The 26,141-nt window shown below is 40.7% G+C and overlaps 1 protein-coding gene across 10 annotated transcripts in view; it reads left to right on the forward strand.

Annotated features, from left to right (window-relative positions):
* PHTF1 (putative homeodomain transcription factor 1) overlaps positions 1-26,141 on the forward strand; it is a 62,186-nt gene that overhangs the window by 26,777 nt on the left and 9,268 nt on the right. For all 10 annotated transcript variants that reach the window (XR_013399592.1, XR_013399591.1, XR_013399594.1 and 7 more), the window contains 7 exons: positions 5,980-6,136; positions 7,666-7,800; positions 18,898-19,057; positions 19,930-20,103; positions 20,208-20,297; positions 21,889-22,110; positions 25,976-26,104. Coding sequence is in view for 4 of the 10 variants with exons in the window: in XM_077950903.1 (XP_077807029.1) it covers positions 5,980-6,136; positions 7,666-7,800; positions 18,898-19,057; positions 19,930-20,103; positions 20,208-20,297; positions 21,889-22,110; positions 25,976-26,104 (1,067 nt within the window). In the remaining 6 variants the exon portion in view is untranslated. The remainder of the gene's footprint in view (positions 1-5,979; positions 6,137-7,665; positions 7,801-18,897; positions 19,058-19,929; positions 20,104-20,207; positions 20,298-21,888; positions 22,111-25,975; positions 26,105-26,141) is intronic.

Genomic DNA, 26,141 nt, shown 5'->3' on the forward strand with positions numbered 1-26,141 from the left:
ATTACAGGCGTGAGCCACAGCACCTGGCCTTAATCAGGACTTCTATTTATCCCTCAGTAAAGCTTTGCAGGATTTTTTTCTTTCTTTCTTTTTTTTTTTAAATATAGACAGGGTCTCACTCTTACTCCCAGGCTGGAGTGCAATGGCCTAATGGTATTTCACTACAGCCTTGAGCCCAGGCAATCCTCCTGCCTCAGCCTGTTGAGTAGCTGGGACAGTAGGGGTGTGCCACCATGCTCAGCTGCTGTTTTTTATTTTTTATTTTTAGAGATGGGCTCTCGCTATATTGCCCAGGCTGGTCTTTGAACTCCTGGTGTCAAGTGATCTTCCTGTCTCAGCCTCCCAAGTGTTGGAGTTACAGGTGTGAGCCACCACACCCAGAACTGGATTTTTTTCTTATAAGGCCCCCTTAGAACTTATTAAATTCAGTTTTTTTTTTATTGTGGTAAAATGTACACAGCATGAAATACACCATCTTAACCATTTCTCAGTGTGGAGTTCAGTGGCGTTGAGTATATTGATATTGGAATACGACCATCAACACCGTTTATTTCCAGAAATTTTTTCATCTTCCCAAACTGAAACTCCATACCCATTAAACTCCCCATTTCCCCTACCCATAGTCCCTGGCAACCATCATTCTACCTTGTCTCTATGATTTTGACTACTCTGGGAACATCATATAAGCGGAATCATATAATATTTGTCCTTTTGCAACTGGCTTATTTCTCTTAGCATAATATCCTCGAGGTTGCCCATGTAGAATGTTTCAGAATTCTTCCTTTTAAAGGCTGAATTGTATTCCATTGTATGTATATACCATGTTTAGCTTATACATTCATCTTTTGAGAGATACTTAGAGATTTCCACCTGAAATTTAAATAGTTTGTCTTTGTTGCTGCTGCTGAAAATACATGACTTTTTAAGTCTATTTTTACAAATTTTAAGTGGTTTTTGCTGTCACATTTGAAAGCTGTTGGTTTATAATTAAAATTGTTATAACCAGCTGCTTTATTAAACTCTTTGTCATCAATTCTAATAGTTTTTCAGTGCTTGTATTAGATTTTATAATGATACAACCATATGGTTGGCAAATAATGAAAATTTGGTTTTCTCCTTTCATATACATTTCATTTACTTTCACCGAATCAGTCAACATTTCAGAGTCATGTTAAGTGATAACAGTGAGTGGTCATGTTGTTTTGTTCCTGATTCAGAATATCTTCACTAACATATAATGTGTATTTATTTTACTTATATATTCTTTAGCATGATAAGGAAATATTTTTATTCTTAATAGTTTAGAAAATATGGGCATTTGAGATGAATTACAAATCAAGAACAAATATGTGTGTGTGTGTGTGTGTGTATGTGTTTTTGAGATGGAGTCTCGCTCTGTTGCCCAGGCTGGAGTGCAGTGGCCAGATCTCAGCTCACTGCAAGCTCCATCTCCCGGGTTTATGCCATTCTCCTGCCTCAGCCTCCCGAGTAGCTGGGATTACAGGTGCCCGCCACCTTGCCCGGCTAGTTTTTTGTATTTTTTAGTAGAGATGGGGTTTCACCGTGTTAGCCAGGATGGTCTCGATCTCCTGACCACGTGATCTGCCCGTCTCGGCCTCCGAAAGTGCTGGGATTACAGGCTTGAGCCACCACGCCCGGCTGTGTGTGTGTTTTTTAATACAATGCTTTTTTTTTTTTTTTCTGTTACCTGGAGTTGGGCCAGACTTCACAGGTTTAGGGCACAGTCCTCTACAAGACTGCTCTCACTTCAGATACCAGCCTCAAGTTTAGGGGTCGCCAGGGTCACTCTCACTTCTGACCAGGTAGCTATAGTTTTAGGTCCCCCAGGCATTCCCTCAGATTTGATGATTGGATGGAATGACTCTCAGAACTCCAGAAAGTACTAAACTTACAATTATAGTTTCATTATAGCAACAGAACATAAATGAGAAGAGAGGTATAGGAGTGTTTGGGATAGTTCCAAACAGGATGCTTCCGTTGTCCTCAGGTAGCAATATGCAGAATATTGCCACCCTGCTAGGGAAGAAGCTCCCCTTAGCTTTGGTATGTAGAGTTTTTATTGAGACTTTATTATTTAGGCTTGATTGATGGGATCATTGACATGTGGTTGAACGCAGTCTCCATCCCCCTTTACTCCTCAGAGGTCTCCTATGGCTCAAAGACCCAAGCCTTTAATCACATAGTTGGTCTTTTTGGGGTGACCAGCAGCCATCCTTAGGTACCTTGTTAGCATAAACTCTCAGGCTTGGCACAAGGGGCCCACAATGAATAGCAAAGGTACTTCTGTCACTTAGGAAATTCAAGGGTTTAGAGGTTACCTCTGAGGAACTGGGATCAAATGCCAACCAAATTCTTTTTTTTTTTAACTTCTTAATTTTTGTGGGTATATAGTAGGTATATATATTTATAAGGTACATGAGATTTTTTGATACAAGCATGCAATGCATAATAATCACATCATGGCAAGTAGGGTGTTCATCTTCTCAAGCATTTATCCTTTGTGTTACAAACAATCCAGTTATACTCTTATAGTTCATTTTAAATGTACAATTCAATTATTGACTATAGGTCAGCCTGTTGTGCTGTCAAATACTAGGTATTTTCCATTCTGTCCCATGAACCATCCCCACATCCCCTACTCCACCCCCACTACCTTTCTCAGCCTCAGAGCCTTCTACTCTCTGTCTCCTTGAGTTCAGTCTTTTTCATTTTTAGCTCCCACAAATAAGTGAGAACATGTGAAGTTTGTCTTTCTGTGCTTGGTTTTTATGGTTTTTATCACTTAACATAATGTCCTTTAGTCCCATCCATGTTGTTGCCAGTGACAGAATCTTATTCTTTTTTATGGCTGAATAGTACTCGTTGTGTATATGTACCACATTTTCTTTATCCATTCATCTGCTGATGGACACTTAGGTTGCTTCCAAATCTTGGCTATTGTGAACAGTGCTGTAACAAGTGTGGGAGTGACTCTTTGATATACTGATTTCCTTCCTTTCTTTTGTTCTTTTTTGTTTGTTTGTTTTGAGACAGAGTCTCATTCTGTCACCCAGGGACTGGAGTGCAATGGCATAATCTCAGTTCACTGCAACCCTCTGCCTCCTGGGTTCAAGTGATTCTCCTGCCTCAGCGTCCTGAGTAGCTGGGATTACAGGTGCCCGCCACCATGCCCAGCAATTTTTGTATTTTTAGTAGAGACAGAGTTTCACCGTGTTGCCCAGGCTGGTCTTGAACTCCTCACCTCAAGTGATCCGCCCACTTTGGCCTCTCAAAGTGCTGGGATCACAGGCATGAGCCACAGTGCCCAACCACCACTTTCCTTTCTTTCGGGCATATACCCAGCAGTGGGACTGCTGGATCATATGGTAGTTCTATTTTTCTTTATTTGAGGAACCTCCAAGCTGTTCTTCATAGTGGTTGTACTACTTTACATTCCCACCAACAGTGTACGGGGGTTCCCTTTTCTCCATATCCTCTCCAGCGTTTGCTATCGCCTGTCTTTTGGATAAAAGCCATTTTAACTGAGGTGAGATGATATCTCATTGTGGTTTTGATTTGCATTTCTGTGATCAATGATGTGAGTACCTTCTCATTTACCTGTTTGGCATTTGTATGTCTTCTTTTGAGAAATGTCTATTCAGATCTTTTGCCCATTTAAAAATCAGATTATTAGATTTTTCCTATAGACTTGTTTGAGCTCCTTATATATTCTGGTTATTAATCCCTTGTCAGATGGATAATTTGCAAAGACTTTCTCTCATTCTGTGAGTTGTCTCTTCTCTTGGTTGATTGTTTCCTTTGCTGTGTAGAAGCTTCCCCTGCCCCACCTCCCCACTCCCACCCCCACCCCATCCCTGAGATGGAGTCTTGCTCTGTCGCCCAGGCTGGAGTACAGTGTCGTGATCTTGGTTTAACTTGATGTGACCCATTTGTCCATTTTTGCTTCACCAACCAAAAAATTTTTTTTTTGTTTTTGAGACCAGGTCTCACTGTGTTGCCCAGTCTGGAGTGCAGTGGTATGATCTTGGCTCGCTACAGCCTCAACTTCCTGGGCTCAAGTGATCCTCCCACCTCAGCCTACTGAGTAGACTGGGAGTGGGACAACAGGTGCGCATGCCACCATGTTCAGCTAATTTTTTTGGAGTTTTGTAGAGATGGGGTTTTGCCATGTTGCCCAGGCTGGTCTTGAACTTCTGGGCTCAAGTGATCTACCCACCAGGCCTCAAAAAGTGCTGGGAAGGCCAGGCGCGGTGGCTCATGCCTGTAATCCCAGCACTTTGGGAGGCCAAGGTGGGTGGATCACGAGGTCAGGAGATCGAGACCATGGTGAAACCCCATCTCTACTAAAAATACAAAAAATTAGCCGGGTACGGTGGTGGGCACCTGTAGTCCCAGCTACTCTGGAGGCTAAGTCAGGAGAATGGCGTGAACCTGGGAGGCGGAGCTTGCAGTGATCTGAGATCCGGCCACTGCACTCCAACCTGGGCAACAGAGCGAGACAACTTCTCAAAAAAAAAAAAAAAAAAAGGTGCTGGGATTACAGGTGTGAGCCACCATGCCCAGCTGCCAACCAAATTCTTACTGCATAACTGTCAAAATTGAGGTGATTTGTATAGATGTGATCAAAATTACATTGTATGAAATTATTACATTAATTCAGTTGAGTCAACAAATACTTAAGCCTATTGTGTCTGTGCCAAATATTCTTCTAGATGCTGAGATAAATTTTCTACTTTTAAATGTTAAATTCACTTTGATAGTATTTCAATAATTTATCCAACAAATATTGAGTGTCTATTCTGTGCTCCAGGTACTGGTTTTAGATAGAGCAGTGAACAAACCAGAAAAAACTCCTTGTCTTCACGGTGCAGTGGTAAATTTATATTCACATTCTCAAGTCAACAAGGTCTATAGTTTATTGTCTGGGTACTTTCATTATTGTGTTTGAGTATTGGGATTTTATTAGGGCATGAAATAGGTAACTTTCTTTTTCTCCACACAGGAATAGTTTGTATAGCACAATAATTACTATTTATGTGAAAATCTGAAATATGTTAAAATATGGAGATACTTTTTGGTATTTTTCCATTTCATTTGCTTCTTTTCTTTTTTTTTTTTTTTTTTTTTTGAGACGGCGTCTTGCTCTGTTGCCCAGGCTGGAGTGCAGTGGCCGGATCTCAGCTCACTGCAAGCTCCGCCTCCCGGGTTTCCGCCATTCTCCTGCCTCAGCCTCCCGAGTAGCTGGGACTACAGGCGCCCGCCACCTCGCCCGGCTAGTTTTTTGTATTTTTTTTTAGTAGAGACGGGGTTTCACCGTGTTAGCCAGGATGGTCTCGATCACCTGACCTCGGGATCCGCCCATCTCAGCCTCCCAAAGTGCTGGGATTACAGGCTGGAACCACCGCGCCCGGCCCATTTGCTTCTTTAAACCTTTTATATATATGCTTTGATTTGCATTTCATACACACACACACACACACACACACACACACACACACACACACACACGTATATGTATTTCTTCTTCATTATATATGAAATGAAAAGGCAACATAGTTAAGAGTGAGGACTCTGGAGCCTGACTACCTAGATTCAATTTCCATCTTTGCTTTTTGCTTTCTGTGTAGCCTTGGAAAATACTCTTCCTTAGAGCAACACATTTCAACATGCGTGTTATATACAGCATCTAGTTGTTTTTGCGGTGGAAACCCTTTTGAAATATCTAAATTATCATGCTGCCAGAAAGGTAAATCCTTTTAACACAGTATTCTTCACTTGCCGAGGGATCTAGGGCTTCAGGTTTTCACTCTGCTAATGTGCAGCTGGATGGGTGTTGTAGGAAATTATTTATTTGTGTACTTTTTTAAATGATGGATTTTTATAGAAATTGTATAGTTTTTAGAATTAATTTTAAAGATGAGATCTAATGTTTTACATCTTAAAACCTCTTCTTTTCAGTTATAGCAATTGTCTTATATTTGATGATGCCTATTGTGAACATAAGTGAAGTACTTGGACCCTTGTGCCTTATGCTACTCATGGGAACTGTCCACTGTCAAATTGTGTCTACTCAGATAACAAGACCATCAGGAAACAATGGAAATCGAAGAAGAAGGTAAGATGAGAAATTACACTGTAGTTGTATATTTTCTGGGAGAGGTGTTATAGAGATTTATAAAGTCTTTGATTAATTTAAAATCTCCCTCTTTTGTGTATTTTTTCATTATTTTTTGGCTTAGGAAATGAATGCATTACTTTGCACTTTTCTCCTTGATGCTGAGAAACCTTGTTATAAACTTTCAGTTCCAGTTTGGGATTTTTGTCATTCAGTACAGTTGTTTAAAAGGAAATTTTTTATACTATATTATTCTTTATTAAAATTTATCTTATATATTGTCTTTAAAGAAAACTTTCTCTTTGAAATTCAGTCTTAATCAAAATTTGGTGAAAATTCACTGTAAACAAGGATCTTGGTACATTTGGTTAGTGCTACCAAAATTTTACCTTTTTTCAAAAGTGTGTAATAAGAATTGACTTCTAAGTGGTCTAAACTTTTTTTTTTTCTTTTTGAGACAGAGTTTCGCTCTTGTTGCCCGGGCTGGAGTGCAATGGTGCAATCTTGGCTCACTGCAACCTACACCTCCCGAGTTGAAGCGATTCTCCTGCCTCAGCCTCCCAAGTAGCTGGGATTACAAGCGTATGCCACCACGCCTGGCTAATTTTTTTTTTTAATTTAGTAGAGACGGAGTTTCACCATGTTGGTCAGGCTGGTTTGGAATTCCTGACCTCAGGTGGTCCACCCACCTCGGCCTCCCAAAGTGCTGGGATTACAGGCGTGAGCCACCATGCCCAGCTGTCTAAACTTTTAATAAGGATTGATTTGGCTTTTCTTTACATATTGAATTCATGTTATATTTTAATCGATTATATGGTATATGTGAGTTTTGGAACTGTTTAAATGTTCTTAGGTATATGCAGTGTTACCTTCCAAAAGTTATGTTATCCTCCCTCAGAATATCTGTAGATATTTGCCTGCGTAAGCAATTACTAAATAAGAATTTTCCATTAGGTGCAATGAATTTCAACGTATTCTTATTTTTGAATGTTATTTTAAAAACTTTTAAAAAAGAAGATTTCTTGTAAGTTCAGTTAAATTGATTGAATGTTTTCTAAGGAAATAAAATGCTATGATATGTCTTATTGATATATATATAGTATATATCTTTTAATTATATAGGATATCAATAAAAAGTGATCAGTTGCTATTATTCTATGTTCCCCTTATAAAATGTGCCATAAGAGGTAGATTCCTAACGTCCATATTTAAAGAAATTGCTCCTTCTGCTAGTGGTATTGAATGTGCCTGAACAGACTTTTGGTCATACAAGTGGAAATTTTTTTTTAGTAGATTCTGAATAGCAGTTCTATTTCTTTAATGAATGAACAAAATGGTAGCATAGGACTTTGGTTTGGAATCTGGTTTTGCCCTCAAATCAGAAAGTTCTTACATAATTTATCCTCAGTATGTGAAGTTAAACTATACTTGATTTTACGTAATAATTTGTCAGTATAATTTTCTATAGGGATATTTTGGGCAGAAATAGGGTCTTGAATAATCTGAAGTTATTGACCTTTTTTTTGTAGAAAATTGCGAAAAACTGTAAATGGTGATGGGAGCCGAGAAAATGGAAATAACTCCTCTGATAAAGTCAGAGGAATAGAAACTTTGGAATCTGTACCCATTATTGGTGGTTTTTGGGAGACTATCTTTGGCAACAGGTGGGAGTCTTTTTTACTTGATTTTGTATTCACATGGTGTTTACAGAATGTATAGTATCATCAGGTCATAGGAGTAAGTAGTATAGACTTATCTTGGTGTGATTTTAAGGGTTATCAGAGGGCTTGCTTACTCAAAATGTTGTCTTCACTGTCTGTTTTGTTAACTGTGAATGCAGTAATCTATCATTAAAGTATTCTGTTTTTTGTTTGTTTGCTTGTTTTTTTTGAAACGGAGTCTCATTCTGTCACCCAGGCTGGAGTGCAGTGGCACCATCTTGGCTCACTGCAACCTCTGCCTCTTGAGTTCAAGCGATTCTCCTGCCTCAGCCTTCCAAGTAGCCGGGGATGACAGGTGCCTGCCACCACACCCGGTTAATTTTTGTATTTTAGTAGAGACAGGGTTTCGCCATGTTGCCCAGGCTGATCTCAAATTCCTGACCTCAGGCCTCAGGCATGAGCCATCGCACCTGGCCTGATTTCCTTTCTTTCAGGCATATACCCAGCAGTGGGACTACTGGATCATATGGTAGTTCTATTTTTCTTTATTTGAGGAACCTCCAAGCTGTTCTTCATAGTGGTTGTACTACTTTACATTCCCACCAACAGTGTACGGGGGTTCCCTTTTCTCCATATCCTCTCCAGCGTTTGCTATCGCCTGTCTTTTGGATAAAAGCCATTTTAACTGAGGTGAGATGATATCTCATTGTGGTTTTGATTTGCATTTCTGTGATCAATGATGTGAGTACCTTCTCATTTACCTGTTTGGCATTTGTATGTCTTCTTTTGAGAAATGTCTATTTAGATCTTTTGCCCATTTTAAAATCAGATTATTAGATTATTTCCTATAGACTTGTTTGAGCTCCTTATATATTCTGATTATTAATCCCTTGTCAGATGGATAATTTGCAAAGACTTTCTCTCATTCTGTGAGTTGTCTTTTCACTTGGTTGATTGTTTCCTTTGCTATATAGAAGCTTTTTAACTTGATGTGATCTCATTTGTCCATTTTGCTTTGGTTGCCTGTGCTTGTGGAGTATTATTTAAGAACTCTTTGCCCAGACTGTTATCTGGAGAATTTCCCTAATGTTTTCTTTTAGTGATTTCATAGTTTGGGGTCCTAGATTTAGTTCTTTAATTCACTTTTATTTGATTTTTGCATATGGTGAGAGATAAGGGTGTAATTTCATTCTTCTGCATGTGGATATTCAGTTTTTCCAGCACCATTTATTGAAGAGACTGTCCTTTCTCCAATGTATGTTCTTGGCATCTTTGTCAAAACTGAGTTCACTGTTGGCTGGGCACAGTGGCTTATGCCTGTAATCCCAGCACTTTGGGAGGCTGAGGTGGGGGGATCATTTGAGGTCAGGAGTTCAAGACCAGCCTGGCCAACATGGCCAAACCATGTCTCTACTAAAAATGCAAGAATAATCCATGCATGGTGGTGGGCGCCTGTAAGCCCAGCTACTCGGGAGGTGGAAGCAGGAGAATCACTTGAACCTGGGAGGCAGAGGTTGCAGCGAGCCAAGATCTCACCACTGCACTCCAGCCTACATGACAGAGTGTGACCCTGTCTGAAAGAAAAACAACAACAAAAAAAACCAGTTCACTGTAGATGTATGGATTTATTTCTGGGTTCTCAATTCTGTTCTGTTGGCCTATGTGTTTTTATGCCACTACCGTGCTCCTTTGGTTACTATAGTGCTGTAGTACAATTTGAAGTCAGGTGATGTGATTCCTTCAGTTTTGTTATTTTTACTTAGGATATCTTTGGTTATTTTGGGTCTTTTGTGATTCCATATTATTATTATTATTATTATTATTATTATTTTGAGACGAAGTCGTCTTCTTTTGCCCAGGCCAGAGTGCAAATGGTGTGATCTCAGCTCATTACAACCTCTGCCTCCCAGGTTCAAGCAATTCTCCTGCTTCAGCCTCCCAAATAGCTGGGATTACAGGCACCCACCACTACGCCTGGCTAATTTAGTAGAGACAGGGTTTCACCATGTTGGCCAGGCTGGTCTCGAACTCCTGACCTCAGGTGATCCGCCCACCTTGGCCTCCCAAAGTGCTGGGATTACAGGTGTGAGCCACTGCACCTGGCCCTTCCGTATAAGTTTTAGGATTGTTTTTTCTATTTCTTTGAAGAATGTCATTGGTATTTTTATAGGGATTGCATTGAATCTGTAGATTGCTTTGGTTAGTATGGATATTTTTAACAATAATGATTCTTCCAGTTCATAAACTATGGAATATCTTTCCATATTTTTTGCATTCTCTTCAATTTCTTAAATCAATGTTTTATAGTTTTCATTATAGAGATCTTTCACTTCTTTGGTTAAGTTAATTGCTCGGTGTTTATTTGTAACTGTTAGAAATCGTATCACTTTCTTGATTTCTTTTTTAAATTGTTTGCTGTTGTCATGTAGAAATGCTATTGATTTTTTATGTTGATTTTATATCCTGTAACTTTAATGAATTTATCTGTTCTGATAGTTTTTTGGTGGAATCTTTAGGTTTTTCCAAATATAAGATCGTATCATCTGTAGACAAAGGTAATTTGAATTCTTCTTTTCCAATTTGTATGCCTTTTATTTCTGTCTCTTGTCTGATTGCTCTAGCTAGGACTTCTAGTACTATATTGAATAACAGTGATGAAAGTGGGCATCCTTGTCATTTTCCAGATCTTAGAGGAAAGGCTTTCAGTTTTTCCTCATTCAGCATGATACCAGCTGTGGGTCTGTCATGTGACTTTTATTCTTTTGAAGTATGTTCCGTCTGTACCCTGATTTTTGAGAATTATTATCATGAAGGGATACTGAATTTTATCAAATGCTTTTTCATCATCATTTGAAATGATTATATGGTTTTTTCCTTCATTCTGTTGGTATGATGTGTCACGTTAATTGATTTGTATGTATGTTGAACCATCCTTGCATCCCTGGTATAACTCTACTTGGTCATGATGAATGATCTTTTTATTTATTTATTTCATTTTATCTTATTGTTATTTATTTATTTATTTTTTTTTTTGAGACGGAGTCTAGCTCTGTTGCCCAGGCTGGAGTGCAGTGGCCGGATCTCAGCTCACTGCAAGCCCCGCCTCCCGGGTTCACGCCATTCTCCTGCCTCAGCCTCCCGAGTAGCTGGGAGTACAGGCGCCCGCCACCTTGCCCGGCTAATTTTTTTTGTATTTTAGTAGAGACGGGGTTTCACCGTGTTAGCCAGGATGGTCTCGATCTCCTGAACTCATGATCCGCCCATCTTGGCCTCCCAAAGTGCTGGGATTACAGGCTTGAGCCACCGCGCCCGGCCTCATTTTATCTTATTGTTATTAATATTTGAGGCAGAGCCTCACTCTGTTGCCCAGGCTTCAGTGCAGTGGCGTGATCTTGGCTCAGTGCAACCTCTGCTTCCCAGTTCAAGTGATTCTTGTGTGTGAGCCCCCCATGTAGCTGGGACCACGGGCATGTGCCACCACATCCCTCCCTAATTTTTTGTATTTTTTGTAGAGGTGCACAGAAGTCAAGAATTGAGATTTGGGAACCTCCGCCTAGATTTCACAGGATGTGTGGAAATGCTTGGATGTCCAGGCAGAAGTTTGCTGCCAGGGCAGGTCACTCATGGCAAACCTTTGCTAGGGCAGTGTGGAAGGGGAATGTGGAATGTGGGATGGGCACCCCCACATAGAGTCCCCACTGGGGCACTGCCTAGTGGAGCTGTGAGAAGCGGACCATGGTCTTCAAGACCCCGGAATGGTAAATCCACTGATAGCTTGCACTGTGCGCCTGGAAAAGCCACAGACACTCAACACCAGCCTGTGAAAGCAGCCAGGGGATGCTGTACCCTTCTGGTGATACTTGATATAATTTTAAATTTCTGGAATGTTTTAAGATTTGTTTTGTGGCTATAATATGGTATATTCCTGAAAATGATTCATGCACTGAGGAGAAAAATGTGTATTCCATAGCCGATAGGTGAAATGTTCAGTAAATGTCTATCAGGTCTATTTGGTCTGTAGTGTAGATTAAGTTCAATGTTTTTTTGTTGATATTCGCTTTATGTATCTGGGTGCTTCAGTGTTGGGTGCATATATATTTACAATTGTTATGTCCTCTTGATGCATTGACCCCTTTATCATTATATCATGACCTTCTTTAACTCTTTTTATAGTTAAAATCTATTTTGTCCAATATAAGTATAGCTACTTTATATGGTTAGGCTGTGTCTCCACCCAAATATCAACTCAAATTATATTTCCCAGAATTCCCATGTATTGTGGGAGGGAGCCAGGGGGAGGTAATTGAATCATGGGGGCTGGTCTTTCCTGTGCTAGTCTCGTGATAGTGAATAAGTCTCACAAGATCTGATGGGTTTATCAGGAGTTTCCGCTTTTTGCTTCTTCCTCATTTTCTCTTGCTGCCGCCATGTAAGAAGTGCCTTTCACCTCCTGCTGTGATTCTGAAGCCTCCCCAGCCTTGTGGAACTGTAAGTCCAGTTAAACCTCTTCTTCTCAGTCTCAGGTATGTCTTTATCAGCAGCATGAAAATGAATTAATACAGTAAATTGGTACCAGTAGAGTGGGGCATTGCTGAAAAGATACCTGAAAATGTGGAAACAACTTTGGAACTGGGTTACAGGCAAAGGTTGGAACAGTTTGGAGTGCTCAGAAGAAGACATGAAAATGTGGGAAAGTTTGGAACCTCCTAGAGATTTGTTGAATGGCTTTGACAGAAATGCTGATAGTGATATGAACAATAAGATCCAGGCTGAGGTGGTAACAAATGGAGATGAGGAACTTGTTGGGAACTGAAGAAAAGGTGACTCTTGTTATGTTTTAGCAAAGAGACTGGTGGCATTTTACCCTTGCCTTAGGGATTTGTGGAACTTTGAACTTAAGATAGATGATTTAGGGTATCTGGCGGAAAAAAAATTGAAGCAGCAAAGCATTAAAGAGGTGATTTGGGTGTGGCTAAAGGCATTTGGTTATATAAGGGAAGCAGAGCATAAAAGTTTGGAAAATTTGCACCCTGACTGTGCAATAGAAAAGAAAAACCCAGGCCGGGCATGGTGGCTCATGCCTGTAATCCCAGCACTTTGGGAGGCCAAGGTGGGCAGATCACCTGAGGTCAGGAGTTCAAGACGAACCTGGCCAACATGGTGAAACCCCGTCTCTACTAAAAAAATACAAAAATTAGCCAGACGTGATGGTGGGTGCCTGTAATCCCAGCTACCTGGAAGGCTGAGGTAGGAGAGTTGCTTGAACCCAAGAGGTGGAGTTTGCAGTGAGCTGAGATCACGCCACTGCACTCCAGCCTGGGCGACAGAACGAGACTCTGTCTCAAAAAAAAAAAAAAGAAGAAGAGAAAAACCCATTTTCGGGGGAGAAATTCAAACTGGCTATAGAAATTTGCATAAGTAGCAAGGAGCCCAACATTAATCCCCAAGCAATGGGGAAAATGTTTCCAGGCCATGTCAGACACTTTTATGGTAGCCCCTCCCATCATAGGCCTGGAGGCCTAGGAGGAAAAAGTGGTTCATGGTCTGGACCCAGGGTCCTCATGCTGTGTGCAGCCTTGGGACTTGGTGTCCTGTGTCCCAGTTGCTCCAGCCATGGCTGAAAGGGGCCAATGTACAGCTCAGGCTATGGCTTCAGAGGGTAGAAGCTCCAAACCTTGAGCTTCCACGTGGTGTTGAGTCTGCAGGTGCACAGAAGTCAAGAATTGAGGTTTGGGAACCTCTGCCTAGATTTCAGAAGATGGATGCCCAGTCAATAGTTTGCTGCAGTGGCGGGACCCTTATGGAGAACCTCTGTGAGGGCAGTGTGGAAGGGGAAAGGTGGGGTCAGAGCCCCCACACAGAGTCCCTACTGGGGCACCGCCTAGTGGAGCTGTGAGAAGAAGGCCACCATCCTCCAGACCCCAGAATGGTAAATCCGCCAACAGCTTACACTGTGCTCCTAGAAAAGCCCCAGACACTCAACACCAGCCTGTGAAAGCAGCCAGGAGGGAGGCTTTACCCTGCAAAGCCACAAGGACAGAGCTGCCCAAGACCGTGTGAACCCACCTTTTGCATCAGCATGACCTGGATGTGAGACCTGGAGTCAAAGGAGATCATTTTGGAGCTTTAAAATTCGATTGCCTCACTGGATTTTGGACTTGCAAGGGCCCTGTAACCCCTTTGTTTTGGCCAATTTCTCCCATTTGGAATGTCTGTATTTCCCAATACTTGTACCCCCATTGTATCTAGGAAGTAACTAGCCTGCTTTTGATTTTACAGGCTCATAGGTTGAAGGGACTTGCCTTGTCTCAGATGAGATTTTGGACGCTAGACTTTTGGGTTAATGTTGAAATGAGTTAAGACTTTGGGGGAGTATTGGGAAGGCATGATTGGTTTTAAAATGTGAGGACATGAAGTTTGGAGAGGCAAGGAGCAGAATGATATGGTTTGGCTGTGTCCCCACCCAAATCTCAACTTGAATTGTATCTCCCAGAATTCCAGTGGGTTGTGGGAGGGGCCCGGGGAGGGTAATTGAATCATGGGGACTGGTCTTTCCCATGCTGTTCTTGTGATAGTGAATAAGTCTCACAAGATCTGATGGGTTTATCAGGGGTTTCCGCTTTTGCTTCTTCCTCATTTTCTCTTGCCACCACCATGTAAGAAGTGCCTTTTACCTCCCACCATGATTCTGAGGGGCCTTCTCAGCCATGTGGAGCTGTAAGTCCAGTTAAATCTCTTTTTCTTCCCAATCTCGGGTATGTCTTCATCAGCAATGTGAAAATGGACTAATATACTACTCCTGCTAATTTTTAGTTTCTATTGGCATGGAATAACTTTTTCCATTGCCTTATTTTTAGCCTGTGTGTATGTTTATAGGTAAAGTTTGTTTCTTGTAGGTAACAGATCATGGATTTTGTTTTTTTATTTCATTAAGCCACTCTATGTCTTTTGATTAGAAAGTTTAGTTCATTTACATTCCATGCCATTATTGATAAGTAAGGACTTACTCTTGCCACTTTGTTAGTTGTTTTCTGGTTCATTTGTGATCTTCTTTTCTTTCTTTCTTTCTCGTCTTCCTCTTAGTGAAGGTGATTTTCTCTAGTGGTATTTTAAAATTTATTTCTTTTTATTTTTTTGTGTATCTGTTATTTTTTTTAAATTTGGGGTTACATTGAGGCTTGCAAATAATATTTTATAACCTATTATTTTTAAACTGATGACACTGATTGCATAAACAAGCAAACAAACTCATAAACCAGCAAAGAGAAAAGTAATAAAAACTGTACACTTTCATTCTGTTCCCTTGCTTTTTAACTTTTTGTTGTTTGTATTTATATCTTACTGTACTGTCTATGTCTTGGAATGTAGTATTCTTTTAAATTGGTTCATCTTTTAGTCTTTCTATTGAATATATGAATAGTTTACACATGACAATTACAGGGTTATAATATTCTGTCTTTATTGTGTACTTACTAATGAGTTTTCTACCTTCAGATGATTGCTTATTGCTCATTAATGTCTTTTCTTTCAATTTGAAGAACTCTCTTTTGCATTTCTTGTAGGCAGGTCTGTTGTTGATGAAATCCTTCAGCTTTTGTTTTTTTCTGGGGATATCTTTATTTTTCCTTCTTGTTTGAAGTTTATTTTTGCTGGATAATACTATTCTAGGATAAAAAGGTTTTTCCTTTAGCAGTTTAAATATGTCAGACTGGCTGCACATAGTGGCTCATGCCTATAATCCCAGCACTTTGGGAGGCCAAGATGGGAGGATTGCTTGAGGCCAGAAGTTCGAGACCAACCTGGGCAACATTAGGGAGACCCAATCTCTACAAAAATAAGAATAAAAAATTAGCTGGGTATGGTGACATGTGCCTGTGGTTCCAACTATGCTGGAGGTTGAGACAAGAAGATCACCTGAGCCAAGGACGTTGAGGTGGTAGTGAGCTGTCATGACAGTGAACTCCAGCCTGGGCAACTGAAATCCCCATCTTAAAAAAAAAAAGTAAAAAGAAATAAGTAAATAAATATGTCATACCACTCTCTCCTAGCCTATAAAGTTTGCACTGAGAAGTCTGCTACCAGACATATTGGAGCATCTTTGTATGCTATTTGTTTCTTTTCTCTTGCTGCTTTCAGGATCCTTTCTTTATCCTTGATCTGTGAGGGTTTGATTGTTAAGTGCCTTGAGGTATTCTTCTTTGGGTTAAATCTGTTTGGTATTGTATGACCTTCTTGTACTTGAATATTGGTATCTTACTCTAGATTTGGGAACTTTTCTGTTAGTATCCCTTTGAATAAACTTTGTACTCCTATCTCTCTCTCTACCTCCTCTTTAAGGTCAGTAACTCTTAGATTTGCTGTTTTGAGGCTATTTTCCAGAATTTTTAGGTGTGTTCAGTCTTTTTTATTCTTTTTTCTTTCGTATCTTCTGTATTTTTAAATAATCTGTCTTCAAGCTCACTAATTCTTTCTTCTGCTTGATTAGTTCTGCTGTTAAGAAACTCTGGGCCGGGCGCGGTGGCTCAAGCCTGTAATCCCAGCACTTTGGGAGGCCGAGACGGGCGGATCACGAGGTCAGGAGATCGAGACCATCCTGGCTAACACGGTGAAACCCCGTCTCTACTAAAAAATACAAAAAACTAGCCGGGCGAGGTGGCGGGCGCCTGTAGTCCCAGCTACTCGGGAGGCTGAGGCAGGAGAATGGTCTAAACCCGGGAGGCGGAGCTTGCAGTGAGCTGAGATCCGGCCACTGCACCCCAGCCTGGGCAACAGAGCAAGACTCTGTCTCAAAAAAAAAAAAAAAAAGAGAAACTCTGATGCATTCTTCAATTGCATTTTTCAGCTCCAGAATTTGTTTGATTTTTTTTTTTTTTTAGTTATTTCACTCTCTTTGTTAAATTTATCTGATAGGATTCTGAATTCCTTCTGTGTATTCTTGAATTTCTTTGAGTTTCCTCAAAATAGCTTTTTTTTTTTTTTTTTTTTTTTTTCAATGGTGCAATCTCGGCTCACTGCAGTCTCCACCTCCCAGGCTCAAGTGATCCTCCTGCCTCAGCCTTCCAAGTAGCTGGGACTACAGGCACATGCCATTGCACCCAGCTAATTTTTTTATTTTTTGTAAAGATGAGGTTTTGCCATGTTGCCCAGGCTGGTTTTGAACTCCTTAGCTCAAGTGATCCACCTGTCCCTTGGCCTCATAAAGTGCTAGGATTACAGGCATAAGCCATTGTGCCTGGCCAAAAATAGCTATTTTGAATTTTCTGTCTCTAAGGTTGTATATTTCTGTCTCTCTAGAATTGGTCACTTATTATATCTTATTAGTTGGTTTGGTGAGGTCATTTTTTCTTCGATGGTCTTGACGCTTGTGTGGTTAGATGTTTATTGTAGTCTTCACAGTCTGGGCATCTTTGTACCTGTCCTTCTTGGGAAGGTTTTCCAAGTATTTGAGGAGAATTGGGTGTTGTGATCTAAGTCTTTGGTCACTGCAGCTGTATCTGCATTCGGGGGCACCCTAAGCCCAGTAATGCCACAGCTGCTGTAGACTTGTAGAGGTGATCGCCTTGGTGGTCTTGGGTCAGATCTGGGAGAATTCTCTGGATTACCAGGCAGAGACTCTTGTTCTCTTCCCTAACTTTCTCCCAAACAAATGGAGTCTCTCTCTCTCTTTGGTGAGCTGCTTGGTGCCAGGAGGGGGTGACACAGCACCCCTGTGGCCTTTAATACTGGGACTGGCCTGGGGCAGGCCTGAAGCCAGCACAGCACTGGGTCTTGCCCAAGGTCCACATGGTGACCACTTGCCTGTCTACCACCTATGTTTACTCAAAGCCCAAGGGCAAATTCAGCCAGGCTTATGTCCTTCCTTTTAGGGCAGCAAGTTACCCCTGGCTCTGGGCAGATCTGGAGATGCTGTCAGGGCCTGGCGTTGAGAACCTTAGGAATCTACCTGTCGCTGTGTTCTATGGCAGCTGAGCTCGCACCCAAACCAAAAGACAAACTCTCCCATTTCCTCAAGCAGAGGAATCTCTCCCCATGGCCACCACTGCCCCAGGCCTGCAGCAAGTACTGCACGGCTGTCGCTGATATTCACTCAAGGTCCAAGGGCTCTTTGGTTAGCTTGCGGTTAATGCTGATAGGCCTGGGTATCTCCCTTCAGGGCAATGTGCTCCCCTCTGGCCCGGGGTGGGTCCAGAAATACCATCCAGGAGCCATGGCCTAGAATCAGGGACCTCAAGAGCACACTTGGTGCTCTACCCCACTGTGGTTGAGCTCGTACCCTGCCTATAAGACAGGGTTCCCTTTACTCTTCCCTCTTTTCCTCAAGCAGGAAGAGTCTCTCCCTGTAGCCACCACAGCTCGGAATATACTGGGTCACTCCCTGAGGCCAGTATGGCTCTGAGTCTCACCCAAGACCCACAGTGAGTACTGCCTGGCTACCACTGTTTGAGCCCAAGGGCTTTTTGGTCAGCAGGTGATGACTCCTGCTGGGACTGGATCCTTCCCTTCAAATGTGCTGATTGCATTTTGGTCCAGGGTGTGTCTAGAAATGTCGTCCATAAGTTAGGTCCTGGAATGGGGGCCTCAGGACTGTGGTCCCTTGTTCTACTCTGGCTGAGCTGGTCCTTTTTACTCTTCTGTCTCTTCCTGGGCTGTGAGCAACACTGCCTGGCTTTGCAGTAGGGGTGGCACAAGCACTCCCTGGCCACTCAGCTGGTGTCTCAGTAGGTCATGTGCACCCTAAGTCTGCTGGGCTAGTGGAGTGGCAGTAACAGACGATAGAAGGTAGGAGTTGCATTGTGTTTGAGAAGATGTGGAGAGGACTATGAACCTACTTTTGTGCAACACTGAAAAGTATATGCTTCCTTTCAGTTAATTGACCTGAGTCCTTGAAGAATAGACTCACATTCTGAGTCTGTGATTGAATATTTTGTCATTCTACACCCTTACTTAGCAAGCTAAAGTCCTGAAAAATATGATTCTTGAATTTTCTTGATTTCCAGAATAATATAGCGTATTCCTTAGAAGAAAGTGGTTTCATGAAAGGTGTTATTTTCAAAAAACTAATCTTCTTTTCCTTTTTTTTTTTTTTTTAAAAAAAAATAGGATTAAAAGAGTAAAATTAATATCTAACAAAGGGACTGAAACTGACAATGACCCAAGTTGTGTCCGTCCTATCATTAAGAAGAGACAATGTCGACCAGAGATTAGAATGTGGCAAACAAGAGAGAAAGCAAAATTTTCAGATGGAGAAAAGTGCCGTAGGGTAAGATTTAGATGGATTTAACAAGCCTTTTTTTCCTCATGTAACATTTTCCTGTTAAGACTCTGTTAGAGATATAAAACAGATACTAGTAGGTTTGTAAATTTGTCCTAACAAGTAAAACCACAGGATATGAAAAGAAGCTATCACATGAAGACTGGAACTTAGTCTTAAAATTTCTAGTACTAGACTTGTTATTAATTTTGCGAGTTATCCAGCCGTAGCAGTAGGCTAGTAGATTTAATAAACAGATTAGTGAAGAGGGTGCTGTGTCATATTCCAGAGAAGCAGTGATAGTATAGTAAGAGTTTGGGAAATTATTTTGTAGGTTTAGGTAGAGATGGTCTGCTCTATGTCGAAAACTAGCTATATGCTTTTACTTTATAGTTTTAAACTGTTTTCTTGTTAGTTAGATCGTGGCATTTAGTCTAATAATTATTGAGCCATTACTATAACCAGGCATTGTTCTAAGTACTTTACGTATACTAACTTATCTCATTTATTTTCAACAAATCTGTGAAATAGATGCTTTTATTATCATTTCTTTTCAGATGAGGAAACTCAGCTCCAGACAGATTTAGTAAATTGCTCAAGGTTATGTGTCTAGTAAGTAGAAGAGTTGTGATTCAGGCTTAGAGTTTGACTTGAGTCTTGGTTTTTGAATACTCCATAACACTGCCTCTTCATTTAGCATATTTAGTTTCAAGTTAATATTTTTCTTAATTGAGATTAAATAATATATGGATTTATTCAGTTTTGGGTTAGTTTACTTTTGCTGCTTGATAGTGTTTGTATGATTTTTTTGTTTTTACACATGCAGCTTATTAGAATATTTTGGGCTGTCCCCTGTGAAGATATTGCTGTTCTCTTTGTAGGAGGCTTTTAGGCGTTTGGGTAATGGGGTGTCTGATGACCTGTCAAGTGAGGAAGATGGTGAAGCACGGACACAGATGATATTATTGCGTAGGAGTGTGGAAGGGGCCTCAAGTGACAATGGTTGTGAAGTTAAGAATAGAAAATCAATACTTTCAAGGCACCTAAACTCTCAGGTAATTTCTGTTTTAGTTTATGAAAGTATAGGACTAAATCATTGAAGTTAGTAACAAAGCATTTAACATATCTTCCTATTGTTTGTTGGTTTGATTTTTGGCAGGTAAAGAAAACCACTACAAGGTGGTGTCATATTGTGCGGGATTCAGATAGTCTAGCTGAATCAGAATTTGAATCAGCAGCCTTTAGCCAGGTAAAGTATCCCTTTGAGAAATCAAGGTATATTTTTGAGTGTAATAACTTTATCCATTCCTTTTTTTATTGGTTGCCCTAAAGTTGCGTTTACATTAATATTTGCCAACCCTTTCCTTGTCTCCAATTATCTATCTCCTTATCTGGCAGCTTTTAATGACTACATACCTAGAAAGAATATTTTTCTTTTTTTTTTTTTTGAGACGGAGTCTCGCTCTGTCGCCCAGGCTGGAGTGCAGTGGCCGGATCTCAGCTCACTGCAAGCTCCGCCTCCCGGGTTCACGCCATTCTCCTGCCTCAGCCTCCCGAGTAGCTGGGACTACAGACGCCCGCCACCTCGCCCGGCTAGTTTTTTGTATTTTTAGTAGAGACGGGGTTTCACCGTGTTAGCCAGGATGGTCTCGATCTCCTGACCTCGTGATCCGCCCGTCTCGGCTTCCCAAAGTGCTGGGATTACAGGTTTGAGCCACCGCGCCCAACCGAAAGAATATTTTTCTATATTGACCCTGAGCTTAAAAGTATCACAGATGATGCCCAGAAAGAGGTTACTTAATCCCTGAATTATGAGATTATTAAATATTCACTTGGAATATGAGGTTTATTTTTAAACATCATGAATTGGATTGACACTGATGAAGACAGATTTTTGAGAAAGGAGTTCTGAAAAGATGGGAGTAGTAAATCTCATCATGAGAGCTAAAGGGCATATTATATTATTTGGAAAATTGTAAGTCAGAGGTGAGCAGAGTAGATGGTGGTGGTGTGGTTTTTCTTTTGTTTTGATTAACAAGGCAATTGTGATCATGGAATAACTTTCATATTTATGTTTTTACTTTTCTTTGCCTGATTATCCTTTAACATTTTGGAGCTGAGTAAGTCTGTAGTGAAGTTCACAATATTTAGAGTTGGGGACATTTTGTGTGTGTCAAAAAGCTCAGCTAAGCCAATTGAGTTGGTCATCTTGGTGTGCTTATAGGAATCACTCCCTTCCCAGAACACCTTAGTTGAACAGTTCTGTAACTTGGCAATAGCTTCTTAGAGGGAGTCCTGCTTGCTAGAGACATCAGAGTTTAACATTTAAATACTAAAATCTATTATTGGCCAGACATGGTGGCTCATGCCTGTAATCTCAACACTTTGAGAGGTTGAGGTGGGTGGATAGCTTGAGACCAGGAGTCTGAGACCAGCCTGGGCAACAAAATGAGACCCCCTCTTTACAAAAAAAAAAAAAAATATATATATATATATATGTATGTGTGTGTGTGTGTGTGTATCCGGGTGTGATGGTATGCACCTGTAGTGCCAGCTACTCAGGAGGCTGAGGCAGGAGGATCGCTTGAGCCCAAGAGTTTGAGGTTACAGTGGGCTATGATAATGCCACTGCACTCCAGCCTGGGTGACAGAATGTGACCCTGTATCAAAAAATAAGAAAGCATTATTGTTATGTGAAGCCCTGTGAAAAAATGAATTCATGGTGATTGACTTTTGAAGGCTTTCAATCCATTGCTGTAGATAACTTGTTTTAATTTTATTTCACATATAATTATTTTTAAAGATGAAGAAAATTTTTTCCTTTTTGTTTTCCTTTAAAGGGCTCTAGATCTGGTGTGAGTGGTGGCTCTCGAAGCCTCAACATGTCAAGAAGAGACTCAGAAAGCACCCGCCATGACTCGGAGACTGAGGATATGTTATGGGACGACCTGCTACATGGCCCAGAGTGCCGGTCATCTGTCACCAGTGACAGTGAGGGGGTTCATGTGAATACCCTTCACTCAGGGACCAAACGTGACCCCAAAGAGGATGTTTTTCAGCAGGTCTGTGCAGGCATGATAAGAATAGCTAGTATTTATTGTGTTCTTACTGTGTGTCAGGCATTCTGTTATCTCATTTAACTTTACAATAATCCTGTAGGGTAGATACTATTATTATCCCCAGTTTAGAGGTGAGGAAATTGAGCATAGCCTGTAAGTGAAGATGTTGGGATTAGAATTCAGGGAGAAGTAATCTAGAGTTACCTAACCTAAATTTTTTTTATATTACTTTTTCTTATTATTTTCCTTAGAATGGCCCTTAACGTGTATTTTGTATTTTGTCTGAGTAAAGTTTGTATACAGAAAATATACCTTATATTTTCATGAACATCACAGTGTTACATATGAATTACTAGGAAATGGTACTGCTTGCTTTTTGAATAGTGCATAAAATAAATAATGCTTTTAATTTCAGGTTTTATATTAATGTCATAAAATCAGTCATTAGAAGGTATTTCAACCTTCCAACCAATGTAGAGATTCATTCTATATCTGTGTAAATTTTTTACCATCTGTTGTGTGGTGATAATAGTTCCTACTTCTTAGGAATAGTGTGAAATAGCTAATAAGATAAAGTACATAGCATAATACCTGGCAAGAGTAAATACCCAATAAATGTTAGCATTATTATTAATGTCTCCATCAGATGATCAGTTGGCCTCTTCTTAAATACTTCTGGAGCTGGAGTGCTTGTTATTTAATGATACAGCTTATTCCACTTCTGGATAGATTGAATGATGAAGAAATAGTTCTCATATCAACCTTTCAGTTGCTTAATGTCAATGATTGTTATGATTCTTAGGTTTTTGTTCTTTAGGCTAAATATTTCCACATTGACTTGCAAATAGTGAATGATGGATACATATTTGCTTAATTATCAAATTTTCTTGATTCAAAGATACCATTGATTTAGATGATACATTTTCTTTTTTTTTTTTTTTTTTTTTTTTTTTTTTTTTTTGAGACGGAGTCTCGCTCTGTCCCAGGCTGGAGTGCAGTGGCGCTATCTCGGCTCACTGCAAGCTCCGCCTCCCGGGTTCCCGCCATTCTCCTGCCTCAGCCTCCCGAGTAGCTGGGACTACAGGCGCCCGCCACCTCGCCCGGCTAATTTTTTTGTATTTTTAGTAGAGACGGGGTTTCATTGTGTTAGCCAGGATGGTCTCGATCTCCTGACCTCGTGATCCGCCCGTCTCGGCCTCCCAAAGTGCTGGGATTACAGGCTTGAGCCACCGCGCCCGGCCAGATGATACATTTTCATTTAAAAAATCACTTCATTAAATGTATATAATTTTTAAAAAATGAACCAGAAACAATGTAAATTTTCTCATTAAAGTTTTTTTTTTTTTTTTTTGAGACAGAGCTCACTCTGTTGCCCAGGCTGGAGTGCAGTGGTGCAATCATGACTCACTGTAGCCTTAACCTCCCCAGCTCAAGTGATCCTCCCACCTCAGCCTCCTGATTAGCCACCATGCTTGGCTAATTTTTAAATTTTTTGTAGAGATAGGGTCGCACTATCTTGCTTAGGCTGGTCTTGAACTTCTGGGTTCAAACAGTCCTCCCACCTTAGCCTCACAAAGTGTTGGGATTACAGGGGTGAGCCACCATCCCTGGCTCTCATTAAAATTTTATGCTGCTTTTTCTGATTTTGCAGTGAGGCTAAATATTTTTTGCATTCAGTCTGAAGATTCATCTAAATTACATTGCTTTCAGTAGTTATGCATAGCATCATGATGATCTTGATCTCTTTAGCACTCCCCTCCTTTGAGATTTGCAGTATAATTTTAAGACATATATAAGAATAATTGAGTGTGGTAAACTCACCATGTCAAATGCAATAAATCATTTTCCAATCCTGTTCACCTAGCCTATTATTCTTTTATTCCCTGTGTTTCTTAATACTATACTACCCACCCAAGTCAAAAAGCTTGGAGTCATTCTTGACCCCCCCCCCCTTTTTTTTTTTAGATGAAGTCTTACTCTCTCACCCGGGCTGGAGTATAGTAGCACAATTTCAGCTCACTGTAACCTCCGCCTTCCAGGCTCAAGTGATTCTCCTGCCTCAGCCTCCTGAGTAGCTAGGATTACAGGCGCCTGCTGCCCACCACCACACCTGGCTAATTTTTGTATTTTTAGTAGAGATGGGGTTTTGCCATGTTGGCCAGGCTGGTCTCGAACTCCTGACCTCAAGTCATCCACTCGCGTCGGCCTCTGAAAGTGCTGGGACTACAGGCATGAGCTGCCATGCCCAGCTGGCCCCATTCTTTCCACCCTTAATCGCTTATATTCTTTTGATTCAGCTGTCTAAATACCTGCATCTCTGTGGTCACCCTGCTTGGTGCAGGCCATCATCTTATTTCAACTGGATAAGATAAGAAGCTATTACAGTAACTTCTGTAGGGTTGCCTCTGTTCCTTTCATTTTTCTTGCTACAGCCAGAGTGATACTTCTAAAATACAAATCTGATAATGCCACTTCCTTTAAAATCCTTTTTTCTTCTTTCTGGATTGCTTGCTTCTGTTCCTTTATTTGTTCTAATACAGTTTCATCTCTGACCATTCTGTCCCTGCTCCTCACATGGTGAACTTGACTCGACTAACTTTCTTTGTTGCTGATATGTAACCAGGCCTCATGCGCCTCTGGGCCTGTATGCATACAGGTTTCTTTGCCTGGGACATAATTTTCTCTAATGCCCATTCTTTTGGTTCATTCCTTTTTATTTCCAGGTAGGTCTTGGCCTGAGTGATGCTTCCTTCAGGAAGCCTTTCCTATATACTCCTGAAGCACTCTTGCTTTTCCTTACCGTGCTGTATAGTAACTTCCTTCAGAAGTCTATAAACTCCTTGATAGCAAGGACATCTGTCTTGTTCTCCATTTTATCCACAGGCATGATACATAGTAGGTGCTTAGTAAATATGAGTTCTATAAGTCAGTGAATCAGTCACATCAGTGATTCAAATCAATAAATGCTTGTTGGCATTATGCTAAGCGTTTTGGTAGAAAGAGAAAAAATATGCCAGATGGTCCTTTTCTAGAAGGTTATATTTTAGTTTGGGAACAAGATAATTATATAGGAAATAAGTAGAGGACAACATAAAAGCACCATATAATAAGATGCTAATTTGTCTGATACAGACTGTAAAAGTTTTTCATTTCAGAGAAGGGCAAAGTTAGTAAGGCTGAGGCTGTCAGAGAGGACCATGGTGGTGAAATGGGACTTGAGCTAGTATTTAAAGAATGAGACATGATATGGCAGAGGAGGAGAGGGAGCTGTTTTCATTGTGACTGTCTCCACTTGAGCTTTTCTAAGCCTCACTAATTCTCTGTGTCCTGGTTAGACCAGAAACAGACTTAACTCCTCAGTCATTCATGTGATGTATAAGGCCTTTTAGTATCTTCCTTTACTTCCTATTACTCCCAGTATAATCTCATAGCTCTAGAAATTCTTTCTTAATAGCCCGTGACTACACTAAGCTTATCCTCACTTCCATACCTTTAGAGAGGGAAGCAACCTTGGAGATCATGGACTGCTATCTCTCCTCATAACAGAAGACATTTAGTCTCTCCCTAGGTAAGAGAATGGCTTAGTGAAGAAAAATGGACCTAGCGGGCCATGGTGGTATGTGATTGTGGTCCTTGCTACACAGAAGGCTGTGTAGAGGGAGGCAGATGGGAGGATTGCTTGAGCCCAGGAGTTTGAGACCAATCTGGGCAACATAGTGACACCCTGTCTCAAAAAAAAAAAAAGAAAAAAGGACCAGCATTATAGAAGCGGTTATTAGAGTGTTGGCAAATGAATGGAGCCTGGGAAAGAAAAACTAATGGAGGCAATAAAGCGTGGATAGAAACAATTTTATATTTTTCTTCTCAGAATCATTTGTTCTGGCTTCAGAATTCAAGTCCTTCCTCTGATCGAGTTAGTGCAATAATCTGGGAGGGGAATGAGTGCAAAAAGATGGATATGTCTGTGTTGGAAATAAGTGGCATCATCATGAGCAGGGTAAGATTGAATATGTTTCCAGATTTTTCAAAAAATA

Source organism: Macaca mulatta, chromosome 1, assembly GCF_049350105.2.
Source record: "Macaca mulatta isolate MMU2019108-1 chromosome 1, T2T-MMU8v2.0, whole genome shotgun sequence".
In the NCBI taxonomy this organism is placed as follows: Eukaryota; Metazoa; Chordata; class Mammalia; order Primates; family Cercopithecidae; genus Macaca; species Macaca mulatta.